Below are 20,981 nucleotides of genomic sequence, written 5' to 3' on the forward strand. Positions count from 1 at the left end.
TCTACAAACCCTTATTTGATGTACAATGAAACCGGGCTTCGTATGCATTTACCTACCATAAGCACCCATCGGGTGAGAACCACTCCCATTGCGACCAACTGGATACCCTTTAACACTGATATGCTCGTTAATTTATATCGACTAATCGATTCGATCCATCAACGTCCGAACGACTGCACGAATCGTAACAGGTGGACTTCGAACTTGATGTAATGCACGGTAATTACATCTGGTTTTGGAGGGTAGCTCGGATTTGTCATCGATTTCACCATCGGCCGAGGTGCGAGAAAGAGTTGGAGAGAGTACGAGTGCGATGTTACGAAAGCCCAATATATCTCACCGTCAAAGGTTAGTATCCGACAGATAACGGGACGGACTTACCTTCAACGGATATTTTTGCATGTTTCCTCCCGTGCGGTTATCGCTATCCGCACGTCGTTATCAGGATACTGTAGTAGATTAGTAGATTTGATCTAAACACCATGCGGTTTGTTTGTTTTGTATTTAAATTTTATTGCGACTGCTTCCTCCCTTCCTTGGTGACACGAGAATCTAAAATTATTTATATCTATCTCATATGTGAACGAAGGATGGAGCTTATGGGTACTGGACACTCCTTCCATTCATACTTCTGAGGTTGTGTGTGCGTGTGTGTTGCCTTGGTGTATCTTTCGTTTGAGTAGTGTACACCTTCACTGGTTTGTCATCGGACACGTGGGATAAATCGTCTCCCTTGCGTCGGTTTTATTGTTTCAGCAACACACTGAGCAGGGTTGCCAGCAGCAACGCGACCAACGATACTCGCAAACCGGCCGCACTGTTGCATCCATCCCAATCGCAAATGTGGCAATCGTTTGGCGTGAGACCACCGTTTACGGACTGGCAGGTTTCGGTATCGCTGTTCAGGAAAGAGGCGCACCCGCGTCGGACGATGCTTGCTGTGTAGGAGTAAAAAGATTGGGCAAATTAGTGCGTAATGCTTCAATCCCTACATTTTATGCGGTGTAAACGAATAAAGTACATGTTTGATGCATTTAAGGAAAAGAAGAAACTGCCTTACCGTGTTCAATCCGATAGCACCGGTAGCCATTCGGAACCTGGCGCTTCCTGCGGCCGGCCACCGGTGGCGGGGTGATGATCGGTGTTTCCGGCACCGGTGGGGTCTCTGCTGGTGGTGGGGCCGGCGTTATTGTCGTCTGTTCCGGCTCGCCGTTCGTTGGCAGTGGCGGGGGGGTTAGGATAGTCGTGTCACCTGTCGGTGGAGCGACCGTCGTCGTCGGTGTATCGGGATTCAACGGGCAGTCCTGCTGCGGAAAGGCGGAACCGTCGAACGGATCGGGGCAGTTTTCGCACACGAAACACCTTAGCTGACCGTGCGCTGGTTACGTGGATAAAAAAATGCGTTGAAATTAAATTGTATGTCAGTGCAACGGATAATTTCCCACCATCGTGCCCCTCCCTCCAATCAACTGATAACTGATAGTAGAAATGTGACTTTATTGAGTCAAGGTATAAAGCAATACAATCTCATACTAAAGTAAATAAATAAATGAACTTGTAAGAGTAAAAAGATTTAACAAAAGAAATCAAATCAATTGAGTACATTATTCCATGTTATGCAAATAAAACTTCTAGGGAAATTGTCAGTTACGAAATTTCCGATCGAGAAGATTGTCTGGAGAAGGTCTAAAAATCTCACACTCACGAAGCAAATTGTTGTATGGAAAACCTTATTTTCAAAACGATTTTATGTATAAATCATTAACGTTACGTTTGCATAATCAAAAGATTCAATTTGTTCAAACAATTCCCAATGAAACGTATCTGACCCCTCGTCTACAGGGGAAAGAGTGTTATTTCCACACAATGTACATCATCAAACTTTTTAAAGTTCCGAAGTTTAAAAAAAAATCTTAAATAAAAAGCTTCACCACACAAATTACAACACTATAATGATCGCGAACTCAACTCCATAATCCACAACACAATGAGTCTGCTGGACCGTCCACTGTTTTTAGATTTGTAACTTATATGTTTAATCTTTTTACTGCGGCTATTTTATTGTTATCGCGGAAGGAATTGCGCACGTTCATGATTTTTTATTACTAGAAAAATATCATTGTTTGTTACTTTTGCACTGGCGCAATTCCGAACTAAAAACACGGGGAAAAATAGGGTAAATACCTTCACGAGTCGCTAGCACCACCAGCAGCACAAACGTGGCGCCTAATTTCACCCTCATTACGAACCGTTCTAGTTACAATTTGTTATCGAATAAGCACTTAAAACCCGTTTAGCTCGTTCACTATCACAGTTGCTTGCGCGGCGGTTTTCCACAGGGTCACGACGGCAACACACAATCAGCTAACTATCGGAGCGACTGCGTGTACTGAGGGGCTGGGCTGGGCCAAATCGGACGAGTCCGAGCGATCGAATGCTACTGAAACCGGCCACCCGCCGATGGTTCGGTTTTTATATCGGACTCCGAGCGACTCATCAGTGTCCCGTTTGCCTATTAAGCCTCTCCCCCCGTTCGCCCGCGCCTAATTCCGTGCCCAACCGTAGGCGGTGACATTTTCCCTTCAACCGTCCATATCACAACGCGTACTTACCTCACGTTTGGTGTGTTTTCGGTTTGGGGAAGAATTGAAAAAAGGGAAGAAAGTATATTAAATTAAACCAGTCGCCGATGGTTTGCCTTATCGTCCGTTCGGCTTATCGGTAATCGAGAAAAACGGTGGCCTTATGGTATCCCGCGTCCCGCAAGCCCTTTGACTCCGTGGCCAGACGTTGCCGCGCGCTTTCCAATCCCTCCCTCTCCACCGAAGCAAGATGGGAGTTGGTGCGATAAATTTTACTCCTAATTGCAGGAGAAGTAAAGTAATGGTAACCACGGTAGGTTGCTCAAAAACAACCACCCTTCAGTGCGCACCTTGCGCTGCTTTGCGGACCAACAGTTTGCATTGATCCTTATCGCAACGTTGGCGTCTTATCGATCGACGATCGGAAATATGTTGGTAATCGGCCCGTCAGTCGTATGTTTGATTCAATTTTAATTTACTACCTAAATACTGTTGCCTGGCGAGAGGGGAATTCCTTCTTCAGCTGGCTCATCTAGAGTGAATCATCTTAGCCATGACTAATCGATAGCTGGATGACACCGGATCATCCACTTCGGTTGGTGATGTTATCTCAAGCCGCAGAGTTATTGATACTATTTTAATTCGCTAGAGACAATTCGCTTCAGTATCGAGAGAAGGATCTAACAAATGTTAAAAAAAAAATGATTACAATTTCTCGATGCGACATTAGACGCATAAAAAATGGTATTAATCACATTCAGGATGTTTTTGATACGATCATTTATTTTTCCTCCAATGTCTGTATGCTTCCATTACTTCGGTGCGATACAATGTGGGAGTGCTTGTGTGCTGTGTGTTATGTGTACTCATTTATCATATTTTTTATCATTGATGAAGAGTTTGCGTATCGCCATCGTTACGTCGAACAGTACAAAATGACGTCGATGGATTTAGCATTACGTTGCGTTTTTTCTTGCTTTTTTAATTGTATCTTTTTTACGAAGCGTGAATGAATTCATGGTACAACTTATTTTCCTGCGCAAAACCGAGTAGTTCCGGTAGTGCATGTGCTACACCTAGAGTGTAAGTTGCTAGAAAAACTCCGGATTTTAGTTTCCTATTTTATTATATGCCAATTTGAAGAATCCAGTATGTACACAAGAGAATTTTGAAGATTTCTATCTGTGACATAAACGCTAACATAAAAGTAGCTCTTTTTACTTTGGTTTATCGCATTCCTTCTTCCATGAAAGAGATAATATATAACATAATAAAAACTATCAACACGGCCCAATGCCCTTAAACAAACAATCAAACTGGATGAAAAATTACGATAGTAATGCTATTTCTCTACAATCTATTTGACTAGTTTTTTGTTTGTTTCTTAGCTCCTAATTATCTTGCAATTATTATGTGCCTCATTTTTCCGTTTGGCGTTTGATTAAATTTGGACGTGGCTCGTGTTGCACACTGGTGTTTTAAACGCTTGCAAGCTACAGAGTTGTTATTTTGTTTTTCCTTTATCTAGTTGTGCTATAGCAATTCCAATCGATTGCAGTAAAAATGGTAGTTTGTTCAAACTGATTCTCCCCAAGGGGGACCACTTTGCTACATTTATTAGATGTGAGTATTATTTAGAAATTTTGAATGACTATTTTAGAGATTGCAATTTGCCTACACTTACAGCCTTATCCCTTCCACGGCCCACTGGGTGGAGGTGGGTGCCCTTCGTTTTTAATGCCTAATTTATTGTGCCAACAACAACCGGAAAATGGATCCTTTTTCAAGATGCACATTGAATCTTATTTCTTTTTGTCTACTTCTCGCTGCCCGAATACCTACGCTGCGTGACGGTTTGGTTCGGAAAAGCTACAAATACGGCCAAGCTTTTCTGCCACAATATGAGCATCATGCAGCGGAGCGCTAAATGGGGAAGGAAAACACGAGGACGAATGATCGATCAACAGTTTATTGGTAGCCAAAAATTTACGCATGATCGATTGTGTGAGTGTTTTTTTTACTTATGTATTTATTTTTGTTCATAATTGATTTGCCCTTATTTATTCGCTAATAATCTTAACTAATGCTTCCCAACAAGTTTTTTTTATTTTTAAGATTTTTCGAATGAAGGCATATGCGTGAATTTGATCATGTTTTTCATTCATGTTTGCATAAGTTTTACGTTTAGTTACTACCACCTAGTGATTATAGTGCTACCTGTGGCTGCATGTGATTGCTGAACGTTCCTACGCAATGAGCGCATCCCGTCTTTCTCCCCGCAACGGTTAACGGTCGTAACGGACGTTTATCGGTTAATTGTAAACTAGTTTCACTACTTTCGCGGTGTCGATAGCGACCTTCAGCTCCACCATGGGGTGACTCAGTGACGTTATCGTTTTCAATTCAATGCGTGCGTGACGTAGCCATGACAAGAGTGACTAACATACTGACGGTGCAACTGGGCTGACTAATCCATGTAAGCCCTACACAATGCATAATGATTGTTTATCAACTTGATCCTGATGGCTTAAGATTCCTTCGCGTGTATCAAAACCTTTGAATTGTGGAAAGTTTTGTGTTCGTCTTGTGTTTATATGTTGGAAAGGTAAGTTCCTCGATGTGTGTGTGTGAGTTCGTGTGTTTCACAGAGAGTACGATTTTCAGTGTGTTCCACTACTGACCGGGACGAATCCTGTTCGATCCTCTAAGTGCTTGTGTTGTAGATCGTCAATGTTTGCTCGATTCTGCACGGCACAATGATGCTTTTAACTTTACTCAATCAATTACCAATTATTTACAGGGCGAAAATGCAACGAATCGCTTCTTCCGGCTTCACCACTCCGTGGGGCTGCGTTTTACAGGAAATGCTGCCGTACGGCGAATCCAAGCAGGGCAAGTGTGGCCCCGGCCAGCCCCATCGGCAGCCTTCCGGCAGCCACCCGCTCTGCCCCGTTACACTCGTCCTCCTTGCAGATCGTGCAGGACTCTATGTTGACGCCTCGCTGTGCCTTCGCCTTGCCGTACGCGATCTGGCAGAGGTCGCTTTTGCCGCCATCCAGCTGACAACCGCGGTACGTCATCGTCTCGCCCACTTCTGGTTGGATGGAAGAGCAAGAAACGGTCAGTGCGCTTTTTGCGTCGTCGGCCCAAGGCCATCCCGCACCCCCTCCCCACGTACCATTCGTGGCGACAATCTTCTGGCAGACCATCGGGACGGTGATTTCCTTGCCGCCGAAGTAATCGATGCGCGTCAGGTCGGCCAACCAGTTGCCGGTCGTGGACGCCATCTTGCTCGGGGAGCAAGTCTACGGGAGGTAAAGAATAAGTTGAGTTTGATAATGAAAAGAGGGACCAACGTCGGTAAATTTATCAATGACTACAGCAGACTAAAAAAAGATCATAATTGTATCTTATCTTTTCGCTATCATTGATTTGGCGGGAGGGAGTTCATCTGGCCCCCTGGAAGTCTTACGGTTCAAAAATCATTACTAATACCGTAAGCGACTGGGACAGCTGATAGAACGATACCGAAACGGATTATATACAACGTTATTATGAATTACATCTTCATCAAAAATGGGCCGGAAATGGTTGAATTTCTCCTGGAATATCTTCCATAAGTTTTAATTAAAAATTAATCAATAAAAACATAGGTAATTTTGGCAACCTCTGACAAAAGTATCATAGCGTGACCATTACTGTTTTATTTTACGAATAACTTTTAAACTATTTGAAAGCTCTACGCTGTCCAAAATGTTGTCCTTGTTGTTTCTTCCTAAGTTGTGAACTTCGCTTCATATTTGTATTCTATATCGAAATTAATGTTTATCCCTGACACGTGATCTACTCCCACAATTCCTCGAACTTACACAAAGCAGGTATCGCAATCAATTGTCTCTACCCAACCCATATCGCAGTCCTTCGCGGCAAGAGGACAAGGCTACAAAACAAGTGAAATGTATGGCGTAATAAATAAGTGCCGGTGTTGTGGGTGGCTGGACACGGGAGCCTTCGAACTGCCTAAACCATTCGTCAGCCGCGCCTGTCCGAAGGTCGCATGTGAGCTGAAGGACGGAACGCATTCCCACCGCCTACAACAGGCCCCGAAGGCTGTTTGCTCTAGCCAGCGGTACAAATCTATCGGTGTCAGTCAGTCGCCGCAATCGCCGTTCCAGTCCGACGGCATAATAAATAAAGGCCACGCTGCCCCGCGCTGGGTACGCTGCTTTCCAAGGGCTTGCGCGTGCCTTAGAAAACCGTCCGTACGGTTTTTGTTCTTGTTGTACGGTCAGCATGCTTCGAACCTCCGTGCGATGATGGCGAGCTATTAATTGATGATTAATATTCCAGCTATCCTTACCTCGGCGACGATGGCGGACTTCTGCTTCAAGTCCATGCATTCCTTGTTGCTGGTCGAATCGCACGTGTAACACTTGATGCTCAGGCCTTGGTTGAGTCGAGTGGGGCCGGGGGGGATGGGGGAGTAGGGAAATTACGTTAGTGTCCAGTTGTTGGTAAACTTTTCCAAGCGAATGGTTCCCGGAAGCTTGCACGTCCTTGTTAACATTACACATGTTACACATGTCCGAGTCGTTTAGTTCAAAGGTTACACAGCCATGTTCCGCAATTACTTTCTTAATTCGCCGAACCACGGCGGTTATCATTACTCTCCGCTCGACATGTTGACGACCTTGGTAGAGTTTATGAACATGACTAATTTATCTCGATGGAAGGCTAATGTCAGGTTGGTTGGTACATGTACTTTTGCCTGCTGAATGAATAATCAACGGAGATAATGTTTTTTTCGGGAACATTTCCCGATATTAAAAATTCATCCAAGATAACCCACATCAAAATGATGACTTTTTTATGGGTTAAGTATATTAACGATTTTTACCTAGGAAGGTGACCTAGGGTCGTTAAAACCATTGGGCCATCGGCTCGTTCCATAGCCAAAAGTGAATTATAATGGAGACGCAATATTAAAAAAAAAACTTTTAACACTCATCGATTATCGGAATCACATTTCACTCAAATTGTGTATTTTTTAAACATGGCTCTCTCATCTAAGGCATCATCTTTGTACCTTAAAAATATCATAGAAAAGAAAATTGATTTATTGGTGTATCTCGTTTGAATGTTATCGGATTTACTTCATTACATGAGTCACTAACTCACGTTCAATATAAGCAATGTCAACCGAACACAAATTGGCAAACAAATTTGTCTTTTTCATAACACTCAGAAGTAGTGTCAACAAATGGTTTTTGAATTAAAATAAAGACCATGAAGTTTATGTGAACACAGATTTGAAGATCGTTCTCACGTTGTCTGTAATTTTCCATAGATTCTCCTATGTCTCTACTCCAAAGATAACATTTTACTATTTCCTGTGTGTGACTGCCTTGAAGAGTGTGCACTGTACTTAGCCGTAATCGTTGCGTGGCCGAAATGCATCGACACGGAAACCACGTACGTAGTCGATGGAGGCGCCTGGTGATCGTTGACAGCGCACGTAAATTGATGTTTGCATGCTTGGATGTGTGTGGTGGTGGGCGAAAGACAGTGTAACACAATTTCGTCCATCGCCAGCTCAACGTCACATAAATACAAATTAGTTTTTGCTTTCTTCGTGTGACCAGTTTTTTGCTCGCCACTTGCTTTCCTTCGTGGACACGATACGTTGGCAGAAAAGTAAAAAAACCCAACAAAATAAGTGAGACCGAAGTGGATCCATAAAACCGTAATGAACCCGTGGGAAATTGCATTTTCGCTGGCTGACGCTCGAGTGAACGAAAGCGAATCCAATGACCGCCGGGAAAGTAGTGGCATCGTATGGTGAGGTGTGAGAACGATTGGCGATCGAAAAAGTTTTCCCCCACACACACACACATACACATCGAAGGGAACACATCGTTAGCACGTGTGCAGAAACGAAGAAAGATTGCGAAATCAATGCTGGGGTTTCTTGACTTGTCTCTAGTTATTTAGCCGAAGTGTGTACTCAACGGAAAGCAAACGAGGGTCCATGGTTTATCGTAAAGAAGCCTTTGGTGTGTAAGTGTGGATTGGATTAACTTCGGCTCAACTTCTTGACCCCTAGCACGTGTCCAACCGTGGGGTCTACCCGTGTCCTTTGTCCGAGCCGGTTTACCATCCATTCGCATTTCGATAATCTTTGTTGTAAAACTTCGCACCGAATGGCGCACGGAATTGGATGCCACTTGGCACCGAGTGGTTGCCGGGAGCTTAATCCAGCACAATCTAATCGGAGGCACGTACGATAATAATGCCCATAAAATGTAGCTAACCGACAAGGATGTCCAGCCGCATGCCGCAAGAAACCTCGGAAGGATCTCGAGAGTGAGCGTTATTAGGATGTTCGCTGTTTAACGTTCTTATTGGCGAAAAACAGCAAAATAGTATTCATGAAAGAAGATGAAAGTTACGTTGGATTGTAAGGTAATTTAAATAACGCAATTATTTATCCCAACAAGTATGTAATTTTATCTGATTTTCATTTATATTATCAAGTTTCCTAGTAGTACTTCTAGTAACAGTATTCAAGATATTAAGTAGCGCATGAGACATTTGAATATCAAAAACGAAAATCGCTACCGTGGAAAATGAAAGAACAACTGTTTTCGTAAATAAATAGAAACTGCTATAATCCTCTTGATGCATTAGAAATTCGTATCACAGACATCAAAGACATGGCGTTCGACAACCGACGCCAATTCAACGAGCGAAATCGGGTATATATCTTCTACCAAACCCGAGATGGAAAAGCCAGTCCGTGCGTGAACTTCTTCAAATGCGTTCGTGAATGGATTTTGAACAGAACTACTCAGTCAGTCAAGATCAGAGACCATCAAGGGAATTGTTACGTTTTTTCCCGGCCGGAAAACTCAATTTTTCACTTCGTTATTCATTATTCAGGATCATCGTTTTCGCAGGACGGTCGCAGGATGGTTTGTTGGTCTGTTCCAAAAGGTCAAACCACAGAAGCACATACACACACACAACAAAGTTTGCGATAAATCAGTTTCCGAATGGTGAATCCTGGGAAAAAAATCCGCACCAGCGAATAAATGTTTCGTTTGCTTCTTGACGATATTAATTTTCAAACGGTTGTCTCCGTGCGTTATTTGCGCCACCGTGGAAGCAACCGATCGTTTTCACTTTCAAAAATTTCACCGTCACGTGTCACAAAAAAAGTTGATGGTCGTATAATAGTCTGCGATCAATTGCAGTTAATTTGAAACACATCAAAGTAGCCGATTGAAGTAAAACAGACTTAACACATGTTTAATTTATTTTTCGAATTTTAGCAACTTCGTAAAATGCATAGGCATTAAAATCCAGGGCCAAAGAGTACAAAATGACGTTTTAAAAGATAAAAAAAAACAATCCTACCAGTTGGCGCAATTGTAAATGGACGTGCAAGCTCCGAACCACCATAGCAAAGCAAAACGAATAAACCTTCACTAACCAGTTTGCACCGAAGCGGCGATCACACACATTTGCATAAAAATCGAATAAAATTTGCTCATTTTACTGGATTCTATACTAGTTCTCTAGCAGAACGAGAAGCGAATTGGCGTAGATGCTTGAGCCCCGTAACTTGTGTTCCCGTTGCAATTTTGTCAGTTCCAATGGCGTCCTCCTGGCGACGTTTTCTGGCTCACGTTTATTCCTTTTGTAGGCGACGATGATTACGATTAACTTCGATGTTTCGCTTTTGCACGAACAGGCAGCTTCATTTCCGAGGCAACAGCGTTTCGAAGGAAAAAAACGAAACAGTAAACAAAACATATTAAATTCACTTGTATAAATAATTTCTTTACAAAATGTAAAACAGTTTTATTGCTTCAGTTTAGGGTGCGGTTCTTTGAAGGTATTGTAAAAGGCCGAAGAATTAATCCACCTTACAGCAGTGTTATAAGCTATCACAAAGTGCTGATCAAATTAATTGCTTTTCACTCGATAATCTATCACTTTCTAAACTGCTTTTAAATTTGCTTGCAGTCCATAGAACCATCACTGGCTCAAACAACTTAATTTTTGTGTTTCGCAGTGATCAACGTTTTCTTACAATTGAAAAATAGAAGATCTTTTTTTCCGGGTTTGGGTTCGGCAGATCACTTAACTGGAAACTGTCGGGCTTCCGCACGTTAAAATGGAAAAATGAAAGCAACACACACAAACACGAGGGAAAACTTTCTACATGCAAACTAACCCGGCGGAGGTTCGGAAAGGTTGCAATCAATCGCGATGTTTCACCTTCTTGGCATGGGAGTGTAAAAGATTAGAGGGCCAGATTAACCAGAGAGCGCCCACTTCAATCGAAGCCGTCGCAGACCGAAAGGGTGCCTTTGAAGCACACGAGACGAAAAGAAAGGGGAAGAGAAAGAACCCGCGTATCCGTACTCCGATTCCGTGTGTGTTACACTGCCGGCCGTCCGATGCTGACTGACCGAATCGAAGCACAACTCCGGGATTTTGAAACGGTGCCCTAGAACGGTTCGGATGAGAACCGGTTTTCAGCTTCGTGCGAACCTCGCAGCGTTCTCTAGTCCCGTCGAGCCGAACGACATTCGGGCTGCGTGGAAAACGCCGCCCTGGTGGAAACTGCACCCACTTCGGACGAACGCGAGACATTCGTGCAGCGGCAGCACCATCACCAGTTTTCCTTTCGGCAGCGGACACGAGTTTGCAGATTTTTCCGTGAGCTCGCAGCGCTTTTCCACCTTCCGGGGAGAGATGATCCGTGTAACGATATTACCGACTCCCGAAAGAGTGGTCCTCGACGATCTTCCGGGACATTGGGGTATGGTGTGTCGTTGGGGGAATTGTGTAAATTAACTTCACCCGTCGGAAGGCCCTCTGTTGTGTTTTCCCCCATGGAATGCCGCCTGTTTGCAAGCAAATAATCGTTATAGTGGTTCGTGGTTGCGATCGGTGTTTTGTGGGATTTTCAAAAAAGGACCATCGAATGGTGGCATTGGGAGACGGAGAACGCAAGCACATCATATCCGTTGCTGTTTGCTTAAGTGTGCCAATAAAAGACTTCAGCCATTTGAGCCAGATATGATTGTTCAGCGGGTTTCGATGCATTTCGAGGATGTTTTGACCGTGCCCTAAAGGGACGTTTTGAAATCTCTTGAAAATCCTCGATGTCTCGTTCTCCATGTACATTTATTTTTAAGTTTTTCCGCTAAGCGGAGATTTAGTTTTAGAGTTATTTTTATTGCAAAGTAATATTACCCCTTGAGCGTGGTTTGCTTGGAGAAGAAGCTTCGAAGAATCAGAATCTTGACATGGTGTTATATTTTTTTTTAATTGAACCAAAAGCTACAAAAAGGATTTGAATCCAATTAAAAAATAACCTTTAAAAGTCTAGGAAATTACGGGTTTTATGTGTTTTGTTTTGTGAACTGTAACTAGAAAATTTAATTATTTACATACATACATTTTAATTTAAAACTAAACCAGTCAAGTCACTGCCAATTGGTTGGCTTCATCTGGTATGATTCGAATATTATTTTAGAAAAAGGAATGGAGGTTTAAACAAATTTTACATTCTACTCTGAGGAAGATGACAAAAATATTTAAAAAAAACTATAGATTATAATTCTTGTATTAGAAACGAGGAAGAAAGTTTATTGTTGTGGTGTAGTTGGAAAATTCTATTCGACACCGATGACTCCCACAACATACTTTTCCCAGTCAGACCAGTTTATGGTAAATGGATCACTTTTTAATTGGAACCCCAGCCATCTTTGGATGTGTTCCAGATGACACCCAGACGTCCGCCCGAGACGAGGCGAGGCGGAGTTGAAGGTAAAACCCCATCCACGGAAAAGAAAACCGGGTGGATGACGCGAAAGGTTTGAGAATGCAAAAAGGCAAGAAATGGCGGCGTCTGTCAATGTCTTTCGGGCCCGAATAAGGGAAACGGCCGTAAACGGGTACGCACAGCCAACGAGGCTAGGGTTACGTAACGAAATCGAGCCCACGGCCACGATGTTACTGCCAAGCCGTGGCAGGATGGGGCAGGTTTTGTGTCGTGCGGGAAAACTCATCCACAGCTGGAACGTACAGTTGGTCGGCACAAAACTCGCTGTCTTCCTTCTTCGGAGCGAAATGATGCCGACGGCGGCTCCAATGACGATGGTGATGATGGTGCTGATTTACGGCGGCATGTTCTCAAGTAGTTGTGCAGTTTAGTTTTTTTTTTGGCTTTTTCGCTCGATTTTCCACAGCTGGTACTGTTGGCTGACGTTATCTCCCCGGTTGTGGTTCCTCCCGCAATCAACAGCTTAAGCAGCTGGAAGACTAGTGGATGTTTGAAATCCTGTCTGAGTCTAAGCACCGATGCCAGGAATACCGTTTGGAGTTGCAACTCCCAGCCGGAGCAGGAAATAAAAGGAAAATTCCCAATGATCCGCGGAAAGCCAGAAACGAAGAGGGAGTTTTATTCGCTTCAGTAGCACAACGAGGAGTAAAGCTTTATGGAGCTAGCACGTAATGTGGATGGGATGTTTTGAATGTTTCCATTAATTGCCGCGCTAGGTAAGCGCTGCTTTAACTGCTTTGAACATGAACGGTGCTGAATTGCTTGAATGTTTGCAGCTTAATGATTCAATTGAGAACGTCACGTAACAACGAGCACGACGAAAGTAATTGTCATGGGGCCATCTTTTTAATAAAAAATAATTCAAAACAAGTAAAAACATTAAGTAAGAGGGTGTGATAACTGGAGGGATGATAACTAGTGTTGAAGTAGCTTTGGAAACAGAAGATTGAAATAGATAAGAGATAACAAACAGATTATAAACACCTAATGAAAAAAGGGAAAAGTGCAATTTGCAGCTTTTTTTATCCCTCCCTCCCCAAAAGTGCTCATTCAATCCAATTAAATTGATAAAAATTGAACGAAAAAAAAAAGAAAACCATGATGGTAATAATATCGAATCGAAAACAGTCACGCTTTGGCGTAAACTGGCAGTTCCGTTCGTGGACCCCATTAGAACAGCTCCTGCCCCTGACCGTTGCATGAAAATCGCTCGTTCGAATAATCATAGCAATGTCAACGGGAAGCTTTTCTCTCGTCCCCTTCCATTTTCAGGGTTACCCTCACCGTCATCACTCAATCCCATTTCACGCCCTTTGATAGGTGGTTGAATGCAGCAAGCGGTACAAAATGTCCCAAAGCCAAACCTCCACCGTGTTGTGGCCACGTTCGCACCTCCAATGTTCGCCGCACCCTTTCTCAACGTTCTCGTTGGCCACACGATAGAGGGAAAAAAGGGACAAAGGGGCGCCATAATTCCTCGACACATAATCGGAATTAATATCGCCAACACCTTCGGGCGTCCGGTTGGGAGCGAGCATGACAATGCTGGTGTTTGCCAGTTCTGCCAAAAACATTCACTCTGTGCCGTATGTTTTCGGGAACTCGTTCTCGGGTGGAAAATGACCATCCCCCCCTTTTTTCCGGAATGGTAAAAGGGGATGACGCATGGGTGGCGAACCGGTCGAAAGCCTCCCCATTCGCTCAATCAAAGTCAATGCGCTGACTTTAACGAGATTTATGATTTTAATCACCTGATTGCGCGTACGAAACTCGTATTGTGTTCGGATTGTTTGACCGTAATCAAAACCACGTGCTGGTGGATGTGTGTGAGTGTGTGTGTGCTATGAATATAAAATATTCTCCTAGCTCAACTATGTTTTACTGCTATTTTTATTGCAGTGTTTACGAATATCTTTTTTTTCCTTAATTAGTTTACAGTAAACAACTTCAAAGCAGTTTATTTATGATTGAAAAACGATTTATTCGATCGTTTATGTTATAACAAAACAGCAGGTTATTAAATTAGGGGAAGATAATATCATCTATTCAATTTATTTGTAGAAAAGATATATCTTTGCAGTATCAGAAAAATTCATAGTAAAATGATCAAAACAACATTCGTTACAAACAATCAGTTTTCGGAAAGAATTTATGCATGCTTTAACTCTATTCAGGGAATTGGAATTTTGAAAACAGCATGTTGTGGAACCGAGGCCAAACATAGAAATCGTTTTAAAATGTAGATGACTTTCAAACATTTGGTACTAAAATTTGGCTTTTAGTTGTTTTCAAAGTTATCACGTAATGTTCTTTCTAAAGTTTTATCACTGATTAAGTTTTTTTAATACGCGATAGAATGACTAAATGTAGTTGCATGACGAAGTAAACCAATCAAATATGATTCATGGAGCGGTTTAGTCTAATCAATGACTTTGCAGGCACACACACACACTCAGGTAAGTGTTTGAAGGAAAACATTGATCGATGTGATTCCATTTGAAGACTAGAAACTGCTATCAAGAAACTTTACTGACTTTACCGAAAACCACATTGTGTAATTTCGCTCCATTTCGGCACGTTCTTGCTAATCATACCATCATCGGGTGTTGCATTTACAGGTTTGCAACAATTTGGCGCTCACACACACAATGTTTCCCTTGGTGTCAGTAATGGAAGGAAAAACTTTCCACCTGGACAGGAATTTCCTGCCATCGAATCGGACTGCTGGGGGAATTGATTTTTCTTCGTCCAACGGGAGCTAGTTTAAACTTCTTTGAACCTTAAAGTAGGAAACGGCGGGAAAGCTTACTTTAACCTTTCCTTCGAGGCATGAGAAGCGTACTCTATCGTGCTTCCTCTATCGGGTTCCTTCGTTCCTTCTTACAACTTTTATGTATGTGTTCATCGTGTGTGAATTCGCCATGGACGCTATAAATAGAACCGTTTCACTTGACATCTCCACGAACCGCTAATAGCGCCGTTAACATTTCCACGCGAGCAAATTCTACTATCAGCCGCGAAGGGTAAGGGTAAGAATAGGACCTTGGCCAGCTGCCTAGTTCGCTGTTTGCGATGTTTGGCGTGACGGCGCACTGCTGTAAGCGTCCACATCCGATCCCGTTTTCTTGAGGGGTTCCCGGGAAGCCTCGCGTGACCGGCCAGAATTTACTGAACCAGAAAGCGGTGCTCCAGAAGCGAACCCACCTCGGATCGAGGTCAAGAGGCTGGCGCTGGAAGGGGAGTGGACACAGTTTTGCTTTCTTTTGGCGTCCCACTTTCGTAAGTTTGGGTTCCCGGGAGCCCCTTTGTTGCTCCCGTGGAGTTCGCGGGATGATTACCTCTCTTAATCAGGTTTCAAAGGCATCGAGTATAACAAACACATTACATTCTGTGACTTTTACCAGCCCAGGTTGTTATCGCCAGAATGTTAATATCGGGGAATGGAACTTCCACACCTTCTCCACACTGTACTCCTTACAAAGCCCCAATAACGAAGTTTTGTTGCATGTGAAATATCCCAGTAAGTCGTACGATGATACCCAGTTGACGAAGGGTGTCATAAAAACACCTTAGGGAGCACATTAGTTTAGCCAGCGTCAAGTGGTTGGCCATCTTTATGGTTTAAGGACAGACAAAGTCGTGCGATGAAATGAAGTGATTTATAGGGTAAATTGAATAATCAGTTTAATCAACCTTCATCGAAATGGTTTGGTTCCTTGTAGCGCAAACCGGATTTGCTTGCGGATAGGTAGTGAATAGTAACGAAATCATGAATATGAAACGAATTCTCCCTCGTTATCTCATCCCGGTGTCATTGAGGAAAGGCCACGATTTACTGCGAAATGTCATCAGGAAACGTTGAGCAAGTGCGTAAACTTGAAACCTCACTCACTTAAATCTTGTTCTCATAAGGGGTTATCATTAGTTTGCTTTGTAAGACAACCTTCTATAACAGATAGATTTTGTGAGTAGCATATGTGTTTTAATTTCATAACATTTTTTTGCATAATGTTTCAACATTTAAATGAAACAAGAAATAGGAAACAAACTCTAAAAGTTGGCATTGAATGTGTAAATGAAATCCATTTTTACATTTTGCTCATTTCTTATATTGTTACCAAACAAAATTATTCAACACAATAATGAAGTGAACATAAAGCATTCATTTTTATTATATGCGGTATAATGTTTTCCTTTTTCCACAATCAGCGTACCTCAAATGTACGCGGGTGTGGAATTGTAATCACCACCTTTTAGAAAATAAAAGATCAAACACAACCGTTAACGAAGGGTCTTCGACGGCCGGAAAAGAGTGCTCTTCACCGGCACCACCGATGTGGGGGACTAAATCGAACGCGAATCTCATACATAAAAATCTCCTTGAACGAGAAATGGATACTTGGCCCGAACGGAGAAAAACAAAACGACGGACAAAAACGAAAGAATGCGGTTTACACAAGATTCACCGAGTCCCAGATTGAGCACCTGCACGAAAACACAAGCATGCGGGAAAACGCTGACCGGCAAGCAAAAGAACGTTCAATAGCGCAAGGCGTCTTGTTTGGAGAGGAAAATTTACTTTCCAGAAATGTAGTATATAACGGAATCGACAAAATAAGACAATCAATTGCCATCGTTTTCCGTTCACTAATGATGGTGATGGTGGTGGTGTAATCTTTTATGGAAAAATAAAAGATAGCGGAGTATGAAAGAGATTTTTCTTCCTCCCAAGAAACAAACTTACCCTTGGCGCTTTTTTAGCAGGGTATTGACTGTTAAAATATATTTGTTAACTTTGATATATTTTTAATTTATGTTCATTTATCAAATCAATTCGAAATATGGCAAATTAACTCCAATAAAAAACAATAAAAATTCAACGGATTTTGACTTGAAAAGTGACCAAAAACGTAAACCTAAACGATAATGTAGTCCCTTTTACGAGGACGGTTTTTCCATTATCCATTGCCTTGAGCGTGGAAAATAAAATTGCACTGCAACTTCACGACATCGGACGTTGTGTGTGACTAGGTTGTATTTTTTGTTTGTTTTATTTTAAACTTCAACAACTTCCCAGACAGGAAGCGTCCAGCGCCGAAAAGTCGAAAATTGAATTTTCCTACAATGCAAATTTTCGTTTTTCTCCACCCTCGCCCTCGCACGAGGATGCATCAGCGTTTGCCGGCGTTTTTCATCTTTTCTTTCTTTTTCCATCACCCGTCTTGTCCGTGTAACCGCAAACCACTACAAACAGGTTGCAACACAGTGCAAGGGGAAGAGGGAGTTTTCTATATGCAACGCGGAATTTTCCCAGTCGCTTTGAATGTTTTCATTCAGAAGGCGAACCGCTTCAGAGTTGCAATTGTGAGAACATCAATCAGAATTGCTATTTTCCTGAAAAATGAGAAATAGACCAAATGCCTCTGCAGCGGAAAACTGTGAACCGATTGGAATTTCGCGCTACTTGCGCGAAAACGGAATCAGCAACATGGAAGCCATAGGAAAATCCTTGCAGGTCTTCCAGATGGCATTGAAGCGGAGATGATAGTGAAGCTGTAAAGAAGAAGTACGGAAAACTCGATCCTAACGCTGTATCAATCCCATTAGTGTTGTGTAGGTTTTTCGAGTTTTGTGTGATGCATCTTCGCGTGGAATCGAATTTTCCTCGCTGCGCCGAGCAAGTGAGGAACACATCAGACAAATTTTATGATCAAAAAACGATCCTCCAGCATAGCTGCCCGAGAGCTGATAGGATAGTTTATTCTATTTGCTTTCGATGCAGGTACCAACGGCTAACGCGGGCACGTTTCTCTCGCCCTGCCAGCTCGAATCTGCTCGATCCTTGAAGATGACAAAGCAGAACCATACAAAAAACCCACTTCTCTTGGGTTCACAGCAGCCGACGTCACTAACAGCGACGCTCGTGTTACATCGTGCTGGCAGTTAGCCAACGAAGTTAACCATTTTTCCCCAGACCCGAACGATGGCCATGCTTTCGGGAGGACAAATTATACGTCCAAAACGAGTAAGGAATTTCCTCTCCTGTACTGCCTTTTTTGTCAACCTCTTTTCTTGTCGGCAATAATTTTTCAACGTTCGGTTGTAATTTTAAGCGCAGTTGGCCGTAAAACGCGCTGTCTCGGGAGAATTAGAGAAAAGCCATCAAAATTACGCTTCCTCTTGACTTTGCTGCCGCAGGCCACTTCAAGCAAATTGTTTTGTTCGTTGGTACAAGAATGGTTGTAGAGTTGATCTGTGTTATCGAAAAATTCATCTCGTTTCGGGGCATTTCAAAGGATGTTGGTCAAGAATAAAAACAGGTAAGTTGCTTCGATATGTTCAATATGACAGTTGCTTCAATATGTTGTAGGATGAAACATCTCTTTGTTGACGAACATCGTTACTGTTTGCTTGTTTATTGGTAGAGACTTTCTTGTCCAATTTAGATGTATATACTTTGCAGCAAAGTGAATAATTTATTTTTGTACGCCAAAGTAATTTGTCGAAACCATCATTCACACCTTTCAACCTCAAATTACCGGAAAAACAGGAAAGTTAGAAGTTTAGTCCGTTAGTTTCCTCTACCTCGCATAAACCAATCGATCGTACGATAACACTGCGTGCCGTAAACAATGGGTACTGAATATTTATTTTCGCCAAAAACTTAATCAAACAGACGATGGAAGAAGGCAAACCGCAGGCATTTACTGTGGTTAAGGCAGAAAAACGGTGGACCCGCCCTAAGAAGAAGACAATTTTCGTCTTTTCCAATCCAATTAAAACTTGTGCCCGTGTACCGCATCCGCATCGGAGGGTTGGAACGGGCGTGTGTTGACAAGATGAAAGGCAAGATTCTGTAATCCGAAACCAAATCGATTCGTCGGTTGCACGGAACCGCCAACGGGGTGGAAGAAAATTGTTGAAGGCATTTCGGTCTCGAACTGTGCCACGAACTGTGCGGTCGACAGCGATCGGTAGCATCAACAGCGGTTGTTGTTGCGACGGGAATGTCGCGAGAAAAACAATTTCCCTTCCCTGCCCAATGCTTGCAGACAGGACCACCAAGGAAGGTGGCCTTGGAGCCGCCATTACCAATCGGTTTTCCAACGTCATTAGGTTGATCCGAGATCGGGTTTTCCACGGGCCACACACACTTTTCCCTTTCGTAGTGGTGTTTACGGCCGTCGTCTCCCAACAATGGCGAAACCGATGAAGACAACGGCGCAAAATTGCTGACAACAGCGAAACAATTTCAGACGCTTTTCCAGGCACATAAATCCCATTTCGACTTCGACGTTTCACAAATGTCCTATCGGAAGGACAAGCAAAAAAAAAAACAATCTGTCGCTTAAACCCTTCTTTCACCAAAATATTAGATGCGCTCGTCGTCCTTTCTTTTACGTCTCGGTTCACGGAGAGACTATCGGGGATGGGTCGAGTGGCGGTCAGCATGAACATGAAAACCCCTCACAGCTGAAATGTCAAATTTTTATTTCCATTTTAACCCGCTCCATCACGATCTTAAAAAAATTGCTGACCTCGAACAAAACAAAATAAATTCGTCAGAAAAATAGCTTATGCACCAGCAAAGCACCATCAACTGGTTGATGCCACCATCGATGCAGCGAGCTGTGGAATTGGATACTGAAAGAAAATTCCTTCCATCGATGAAACATGGTAAAAGTTTGCCAGGAAGCTTGGATGAAGTTTGGAAGGTGTTGAAGAGACGAAGCGGAGTTTGTCCGCTAGAAAATATCCCTTTCCTTCAATCCATCGAAAGTGTGGAGAGAATCAGGCACCGATCCCGGTGATGTCCCGATTTCGTCTTGTCCGAGGATGAGCGGACGATTGTTTGTTTGATTGTTTGTTCGCGTCTGGTTGATTCCGTTTCCGGTGCACAATGTTTATTATATTTGTTTGCTACGAGCAAAAGGACATACAATGATTTGAAACTGCAGTATTTTTTTGTTTTATGTGTTTATGAACCGAGTGAGGCAGTCCTGATGACAAAGGCAGTTAAAGATGTAATTTATAGAGACAAACATATTTAAGTCATCAGCCTATAGTAGTTTAGCAACCTCATGCAAGTGCTACAATTCCGTCGACCACAAAAATATAATATGAATAATGAAAAATTGATATAATTTTTGATTGTGAAACTCTGTTTACTTACGTCAGAGCAAACAAGAAACCAGAGTGGTAAGAGAAAACTTTTCCGCAGTTTTGAAAACATTGACCTGCTTCTTTTATGATCCCCTAATGGGAAGCAATTTTCTTTTGAAAAAGATAGAACTGCTCTTATTTTCTTCTCCAACTTCTGAAGTATCCGTTTTACTGTACTACGCGATTTACTTCCGCTACGAGTTTGGGTACGTTTCCATACCACGGCTTGCAATATCTCATTCATGAGCTGGAAAAGTTTTAACCCGGGGAGGACCAAATCAATGGATGCCATCGGAATATCAAATTTCTGTTTCACTAACGGTTAAAAAGGACCGTCGCCTACAACCGGTTCGCAACCGGTTCGAGTGTTCGTGTAC

At 42.7% G+C, this 20,981-nt stretch overlaps 2 protein-coding genes across 2 annotated transcripts; both read right to left on the bottom strand.

The window, feature by feature from the left end:
• Positions 1-744: 744 nt before the first annotated feature.
• LOC131282062 (uncharacterized proline-rich protein-like) lies at positions 745-2,242 on the bottom strand. The gene is made up of 3 exons (XM_058311451.1): positions 2,185-2,242; positions 1,061-1,378; positions 745-938 (listed from the first exon to the last, which is right to left on the bottom strand). Exons 1-3 carry the CDS (start codon positions 2,240-2,242, stop codon positions 745-747), a joined length of 570 nt encoding a protein of 189 aa, XP_058167434.1.
• A 3,195-nt stretch (positions 2,243-5,437) lies between these two features.
• LOC131282094 (uncharacterized) lies at positions 5,438-10,135 on the bottom strand. The gene is made up of 4 exons (XM_058311488.1): positions 10,075-10,135; positions 6,943-7,028; positions 5,761-5,887; positions 5,438-5,676 (listed from the first exon to the last, which is right to left on the bottom strand). The coding sequence occupies exons 1-4, from the start codon at positions 10,133-10,135 to the stop codon at positions 5,438-5,440; spliced, it is 513 nt and encodes a 170-aa protein (XP_058167471.1).
• Between the last annotated feature and the right edge of the window lie 10,846 nt (positions 10,136-20,981).

This window comes from Anopheles ziemanni, chromosome 2, assembly GCF_943734765.1.
Source record: "Anopheles ziemanni chromosome 2, idAnoZiCoDA_A2_x.2, whole genome shotgun sequence".
Classification (NCBI taxonomy): domain Eukaryota; kingdom Metazoa; phylum Arthropoda; class Insecta; order Diptera; family Culicidae; genus Anopheles; species Anopheles ziemanni.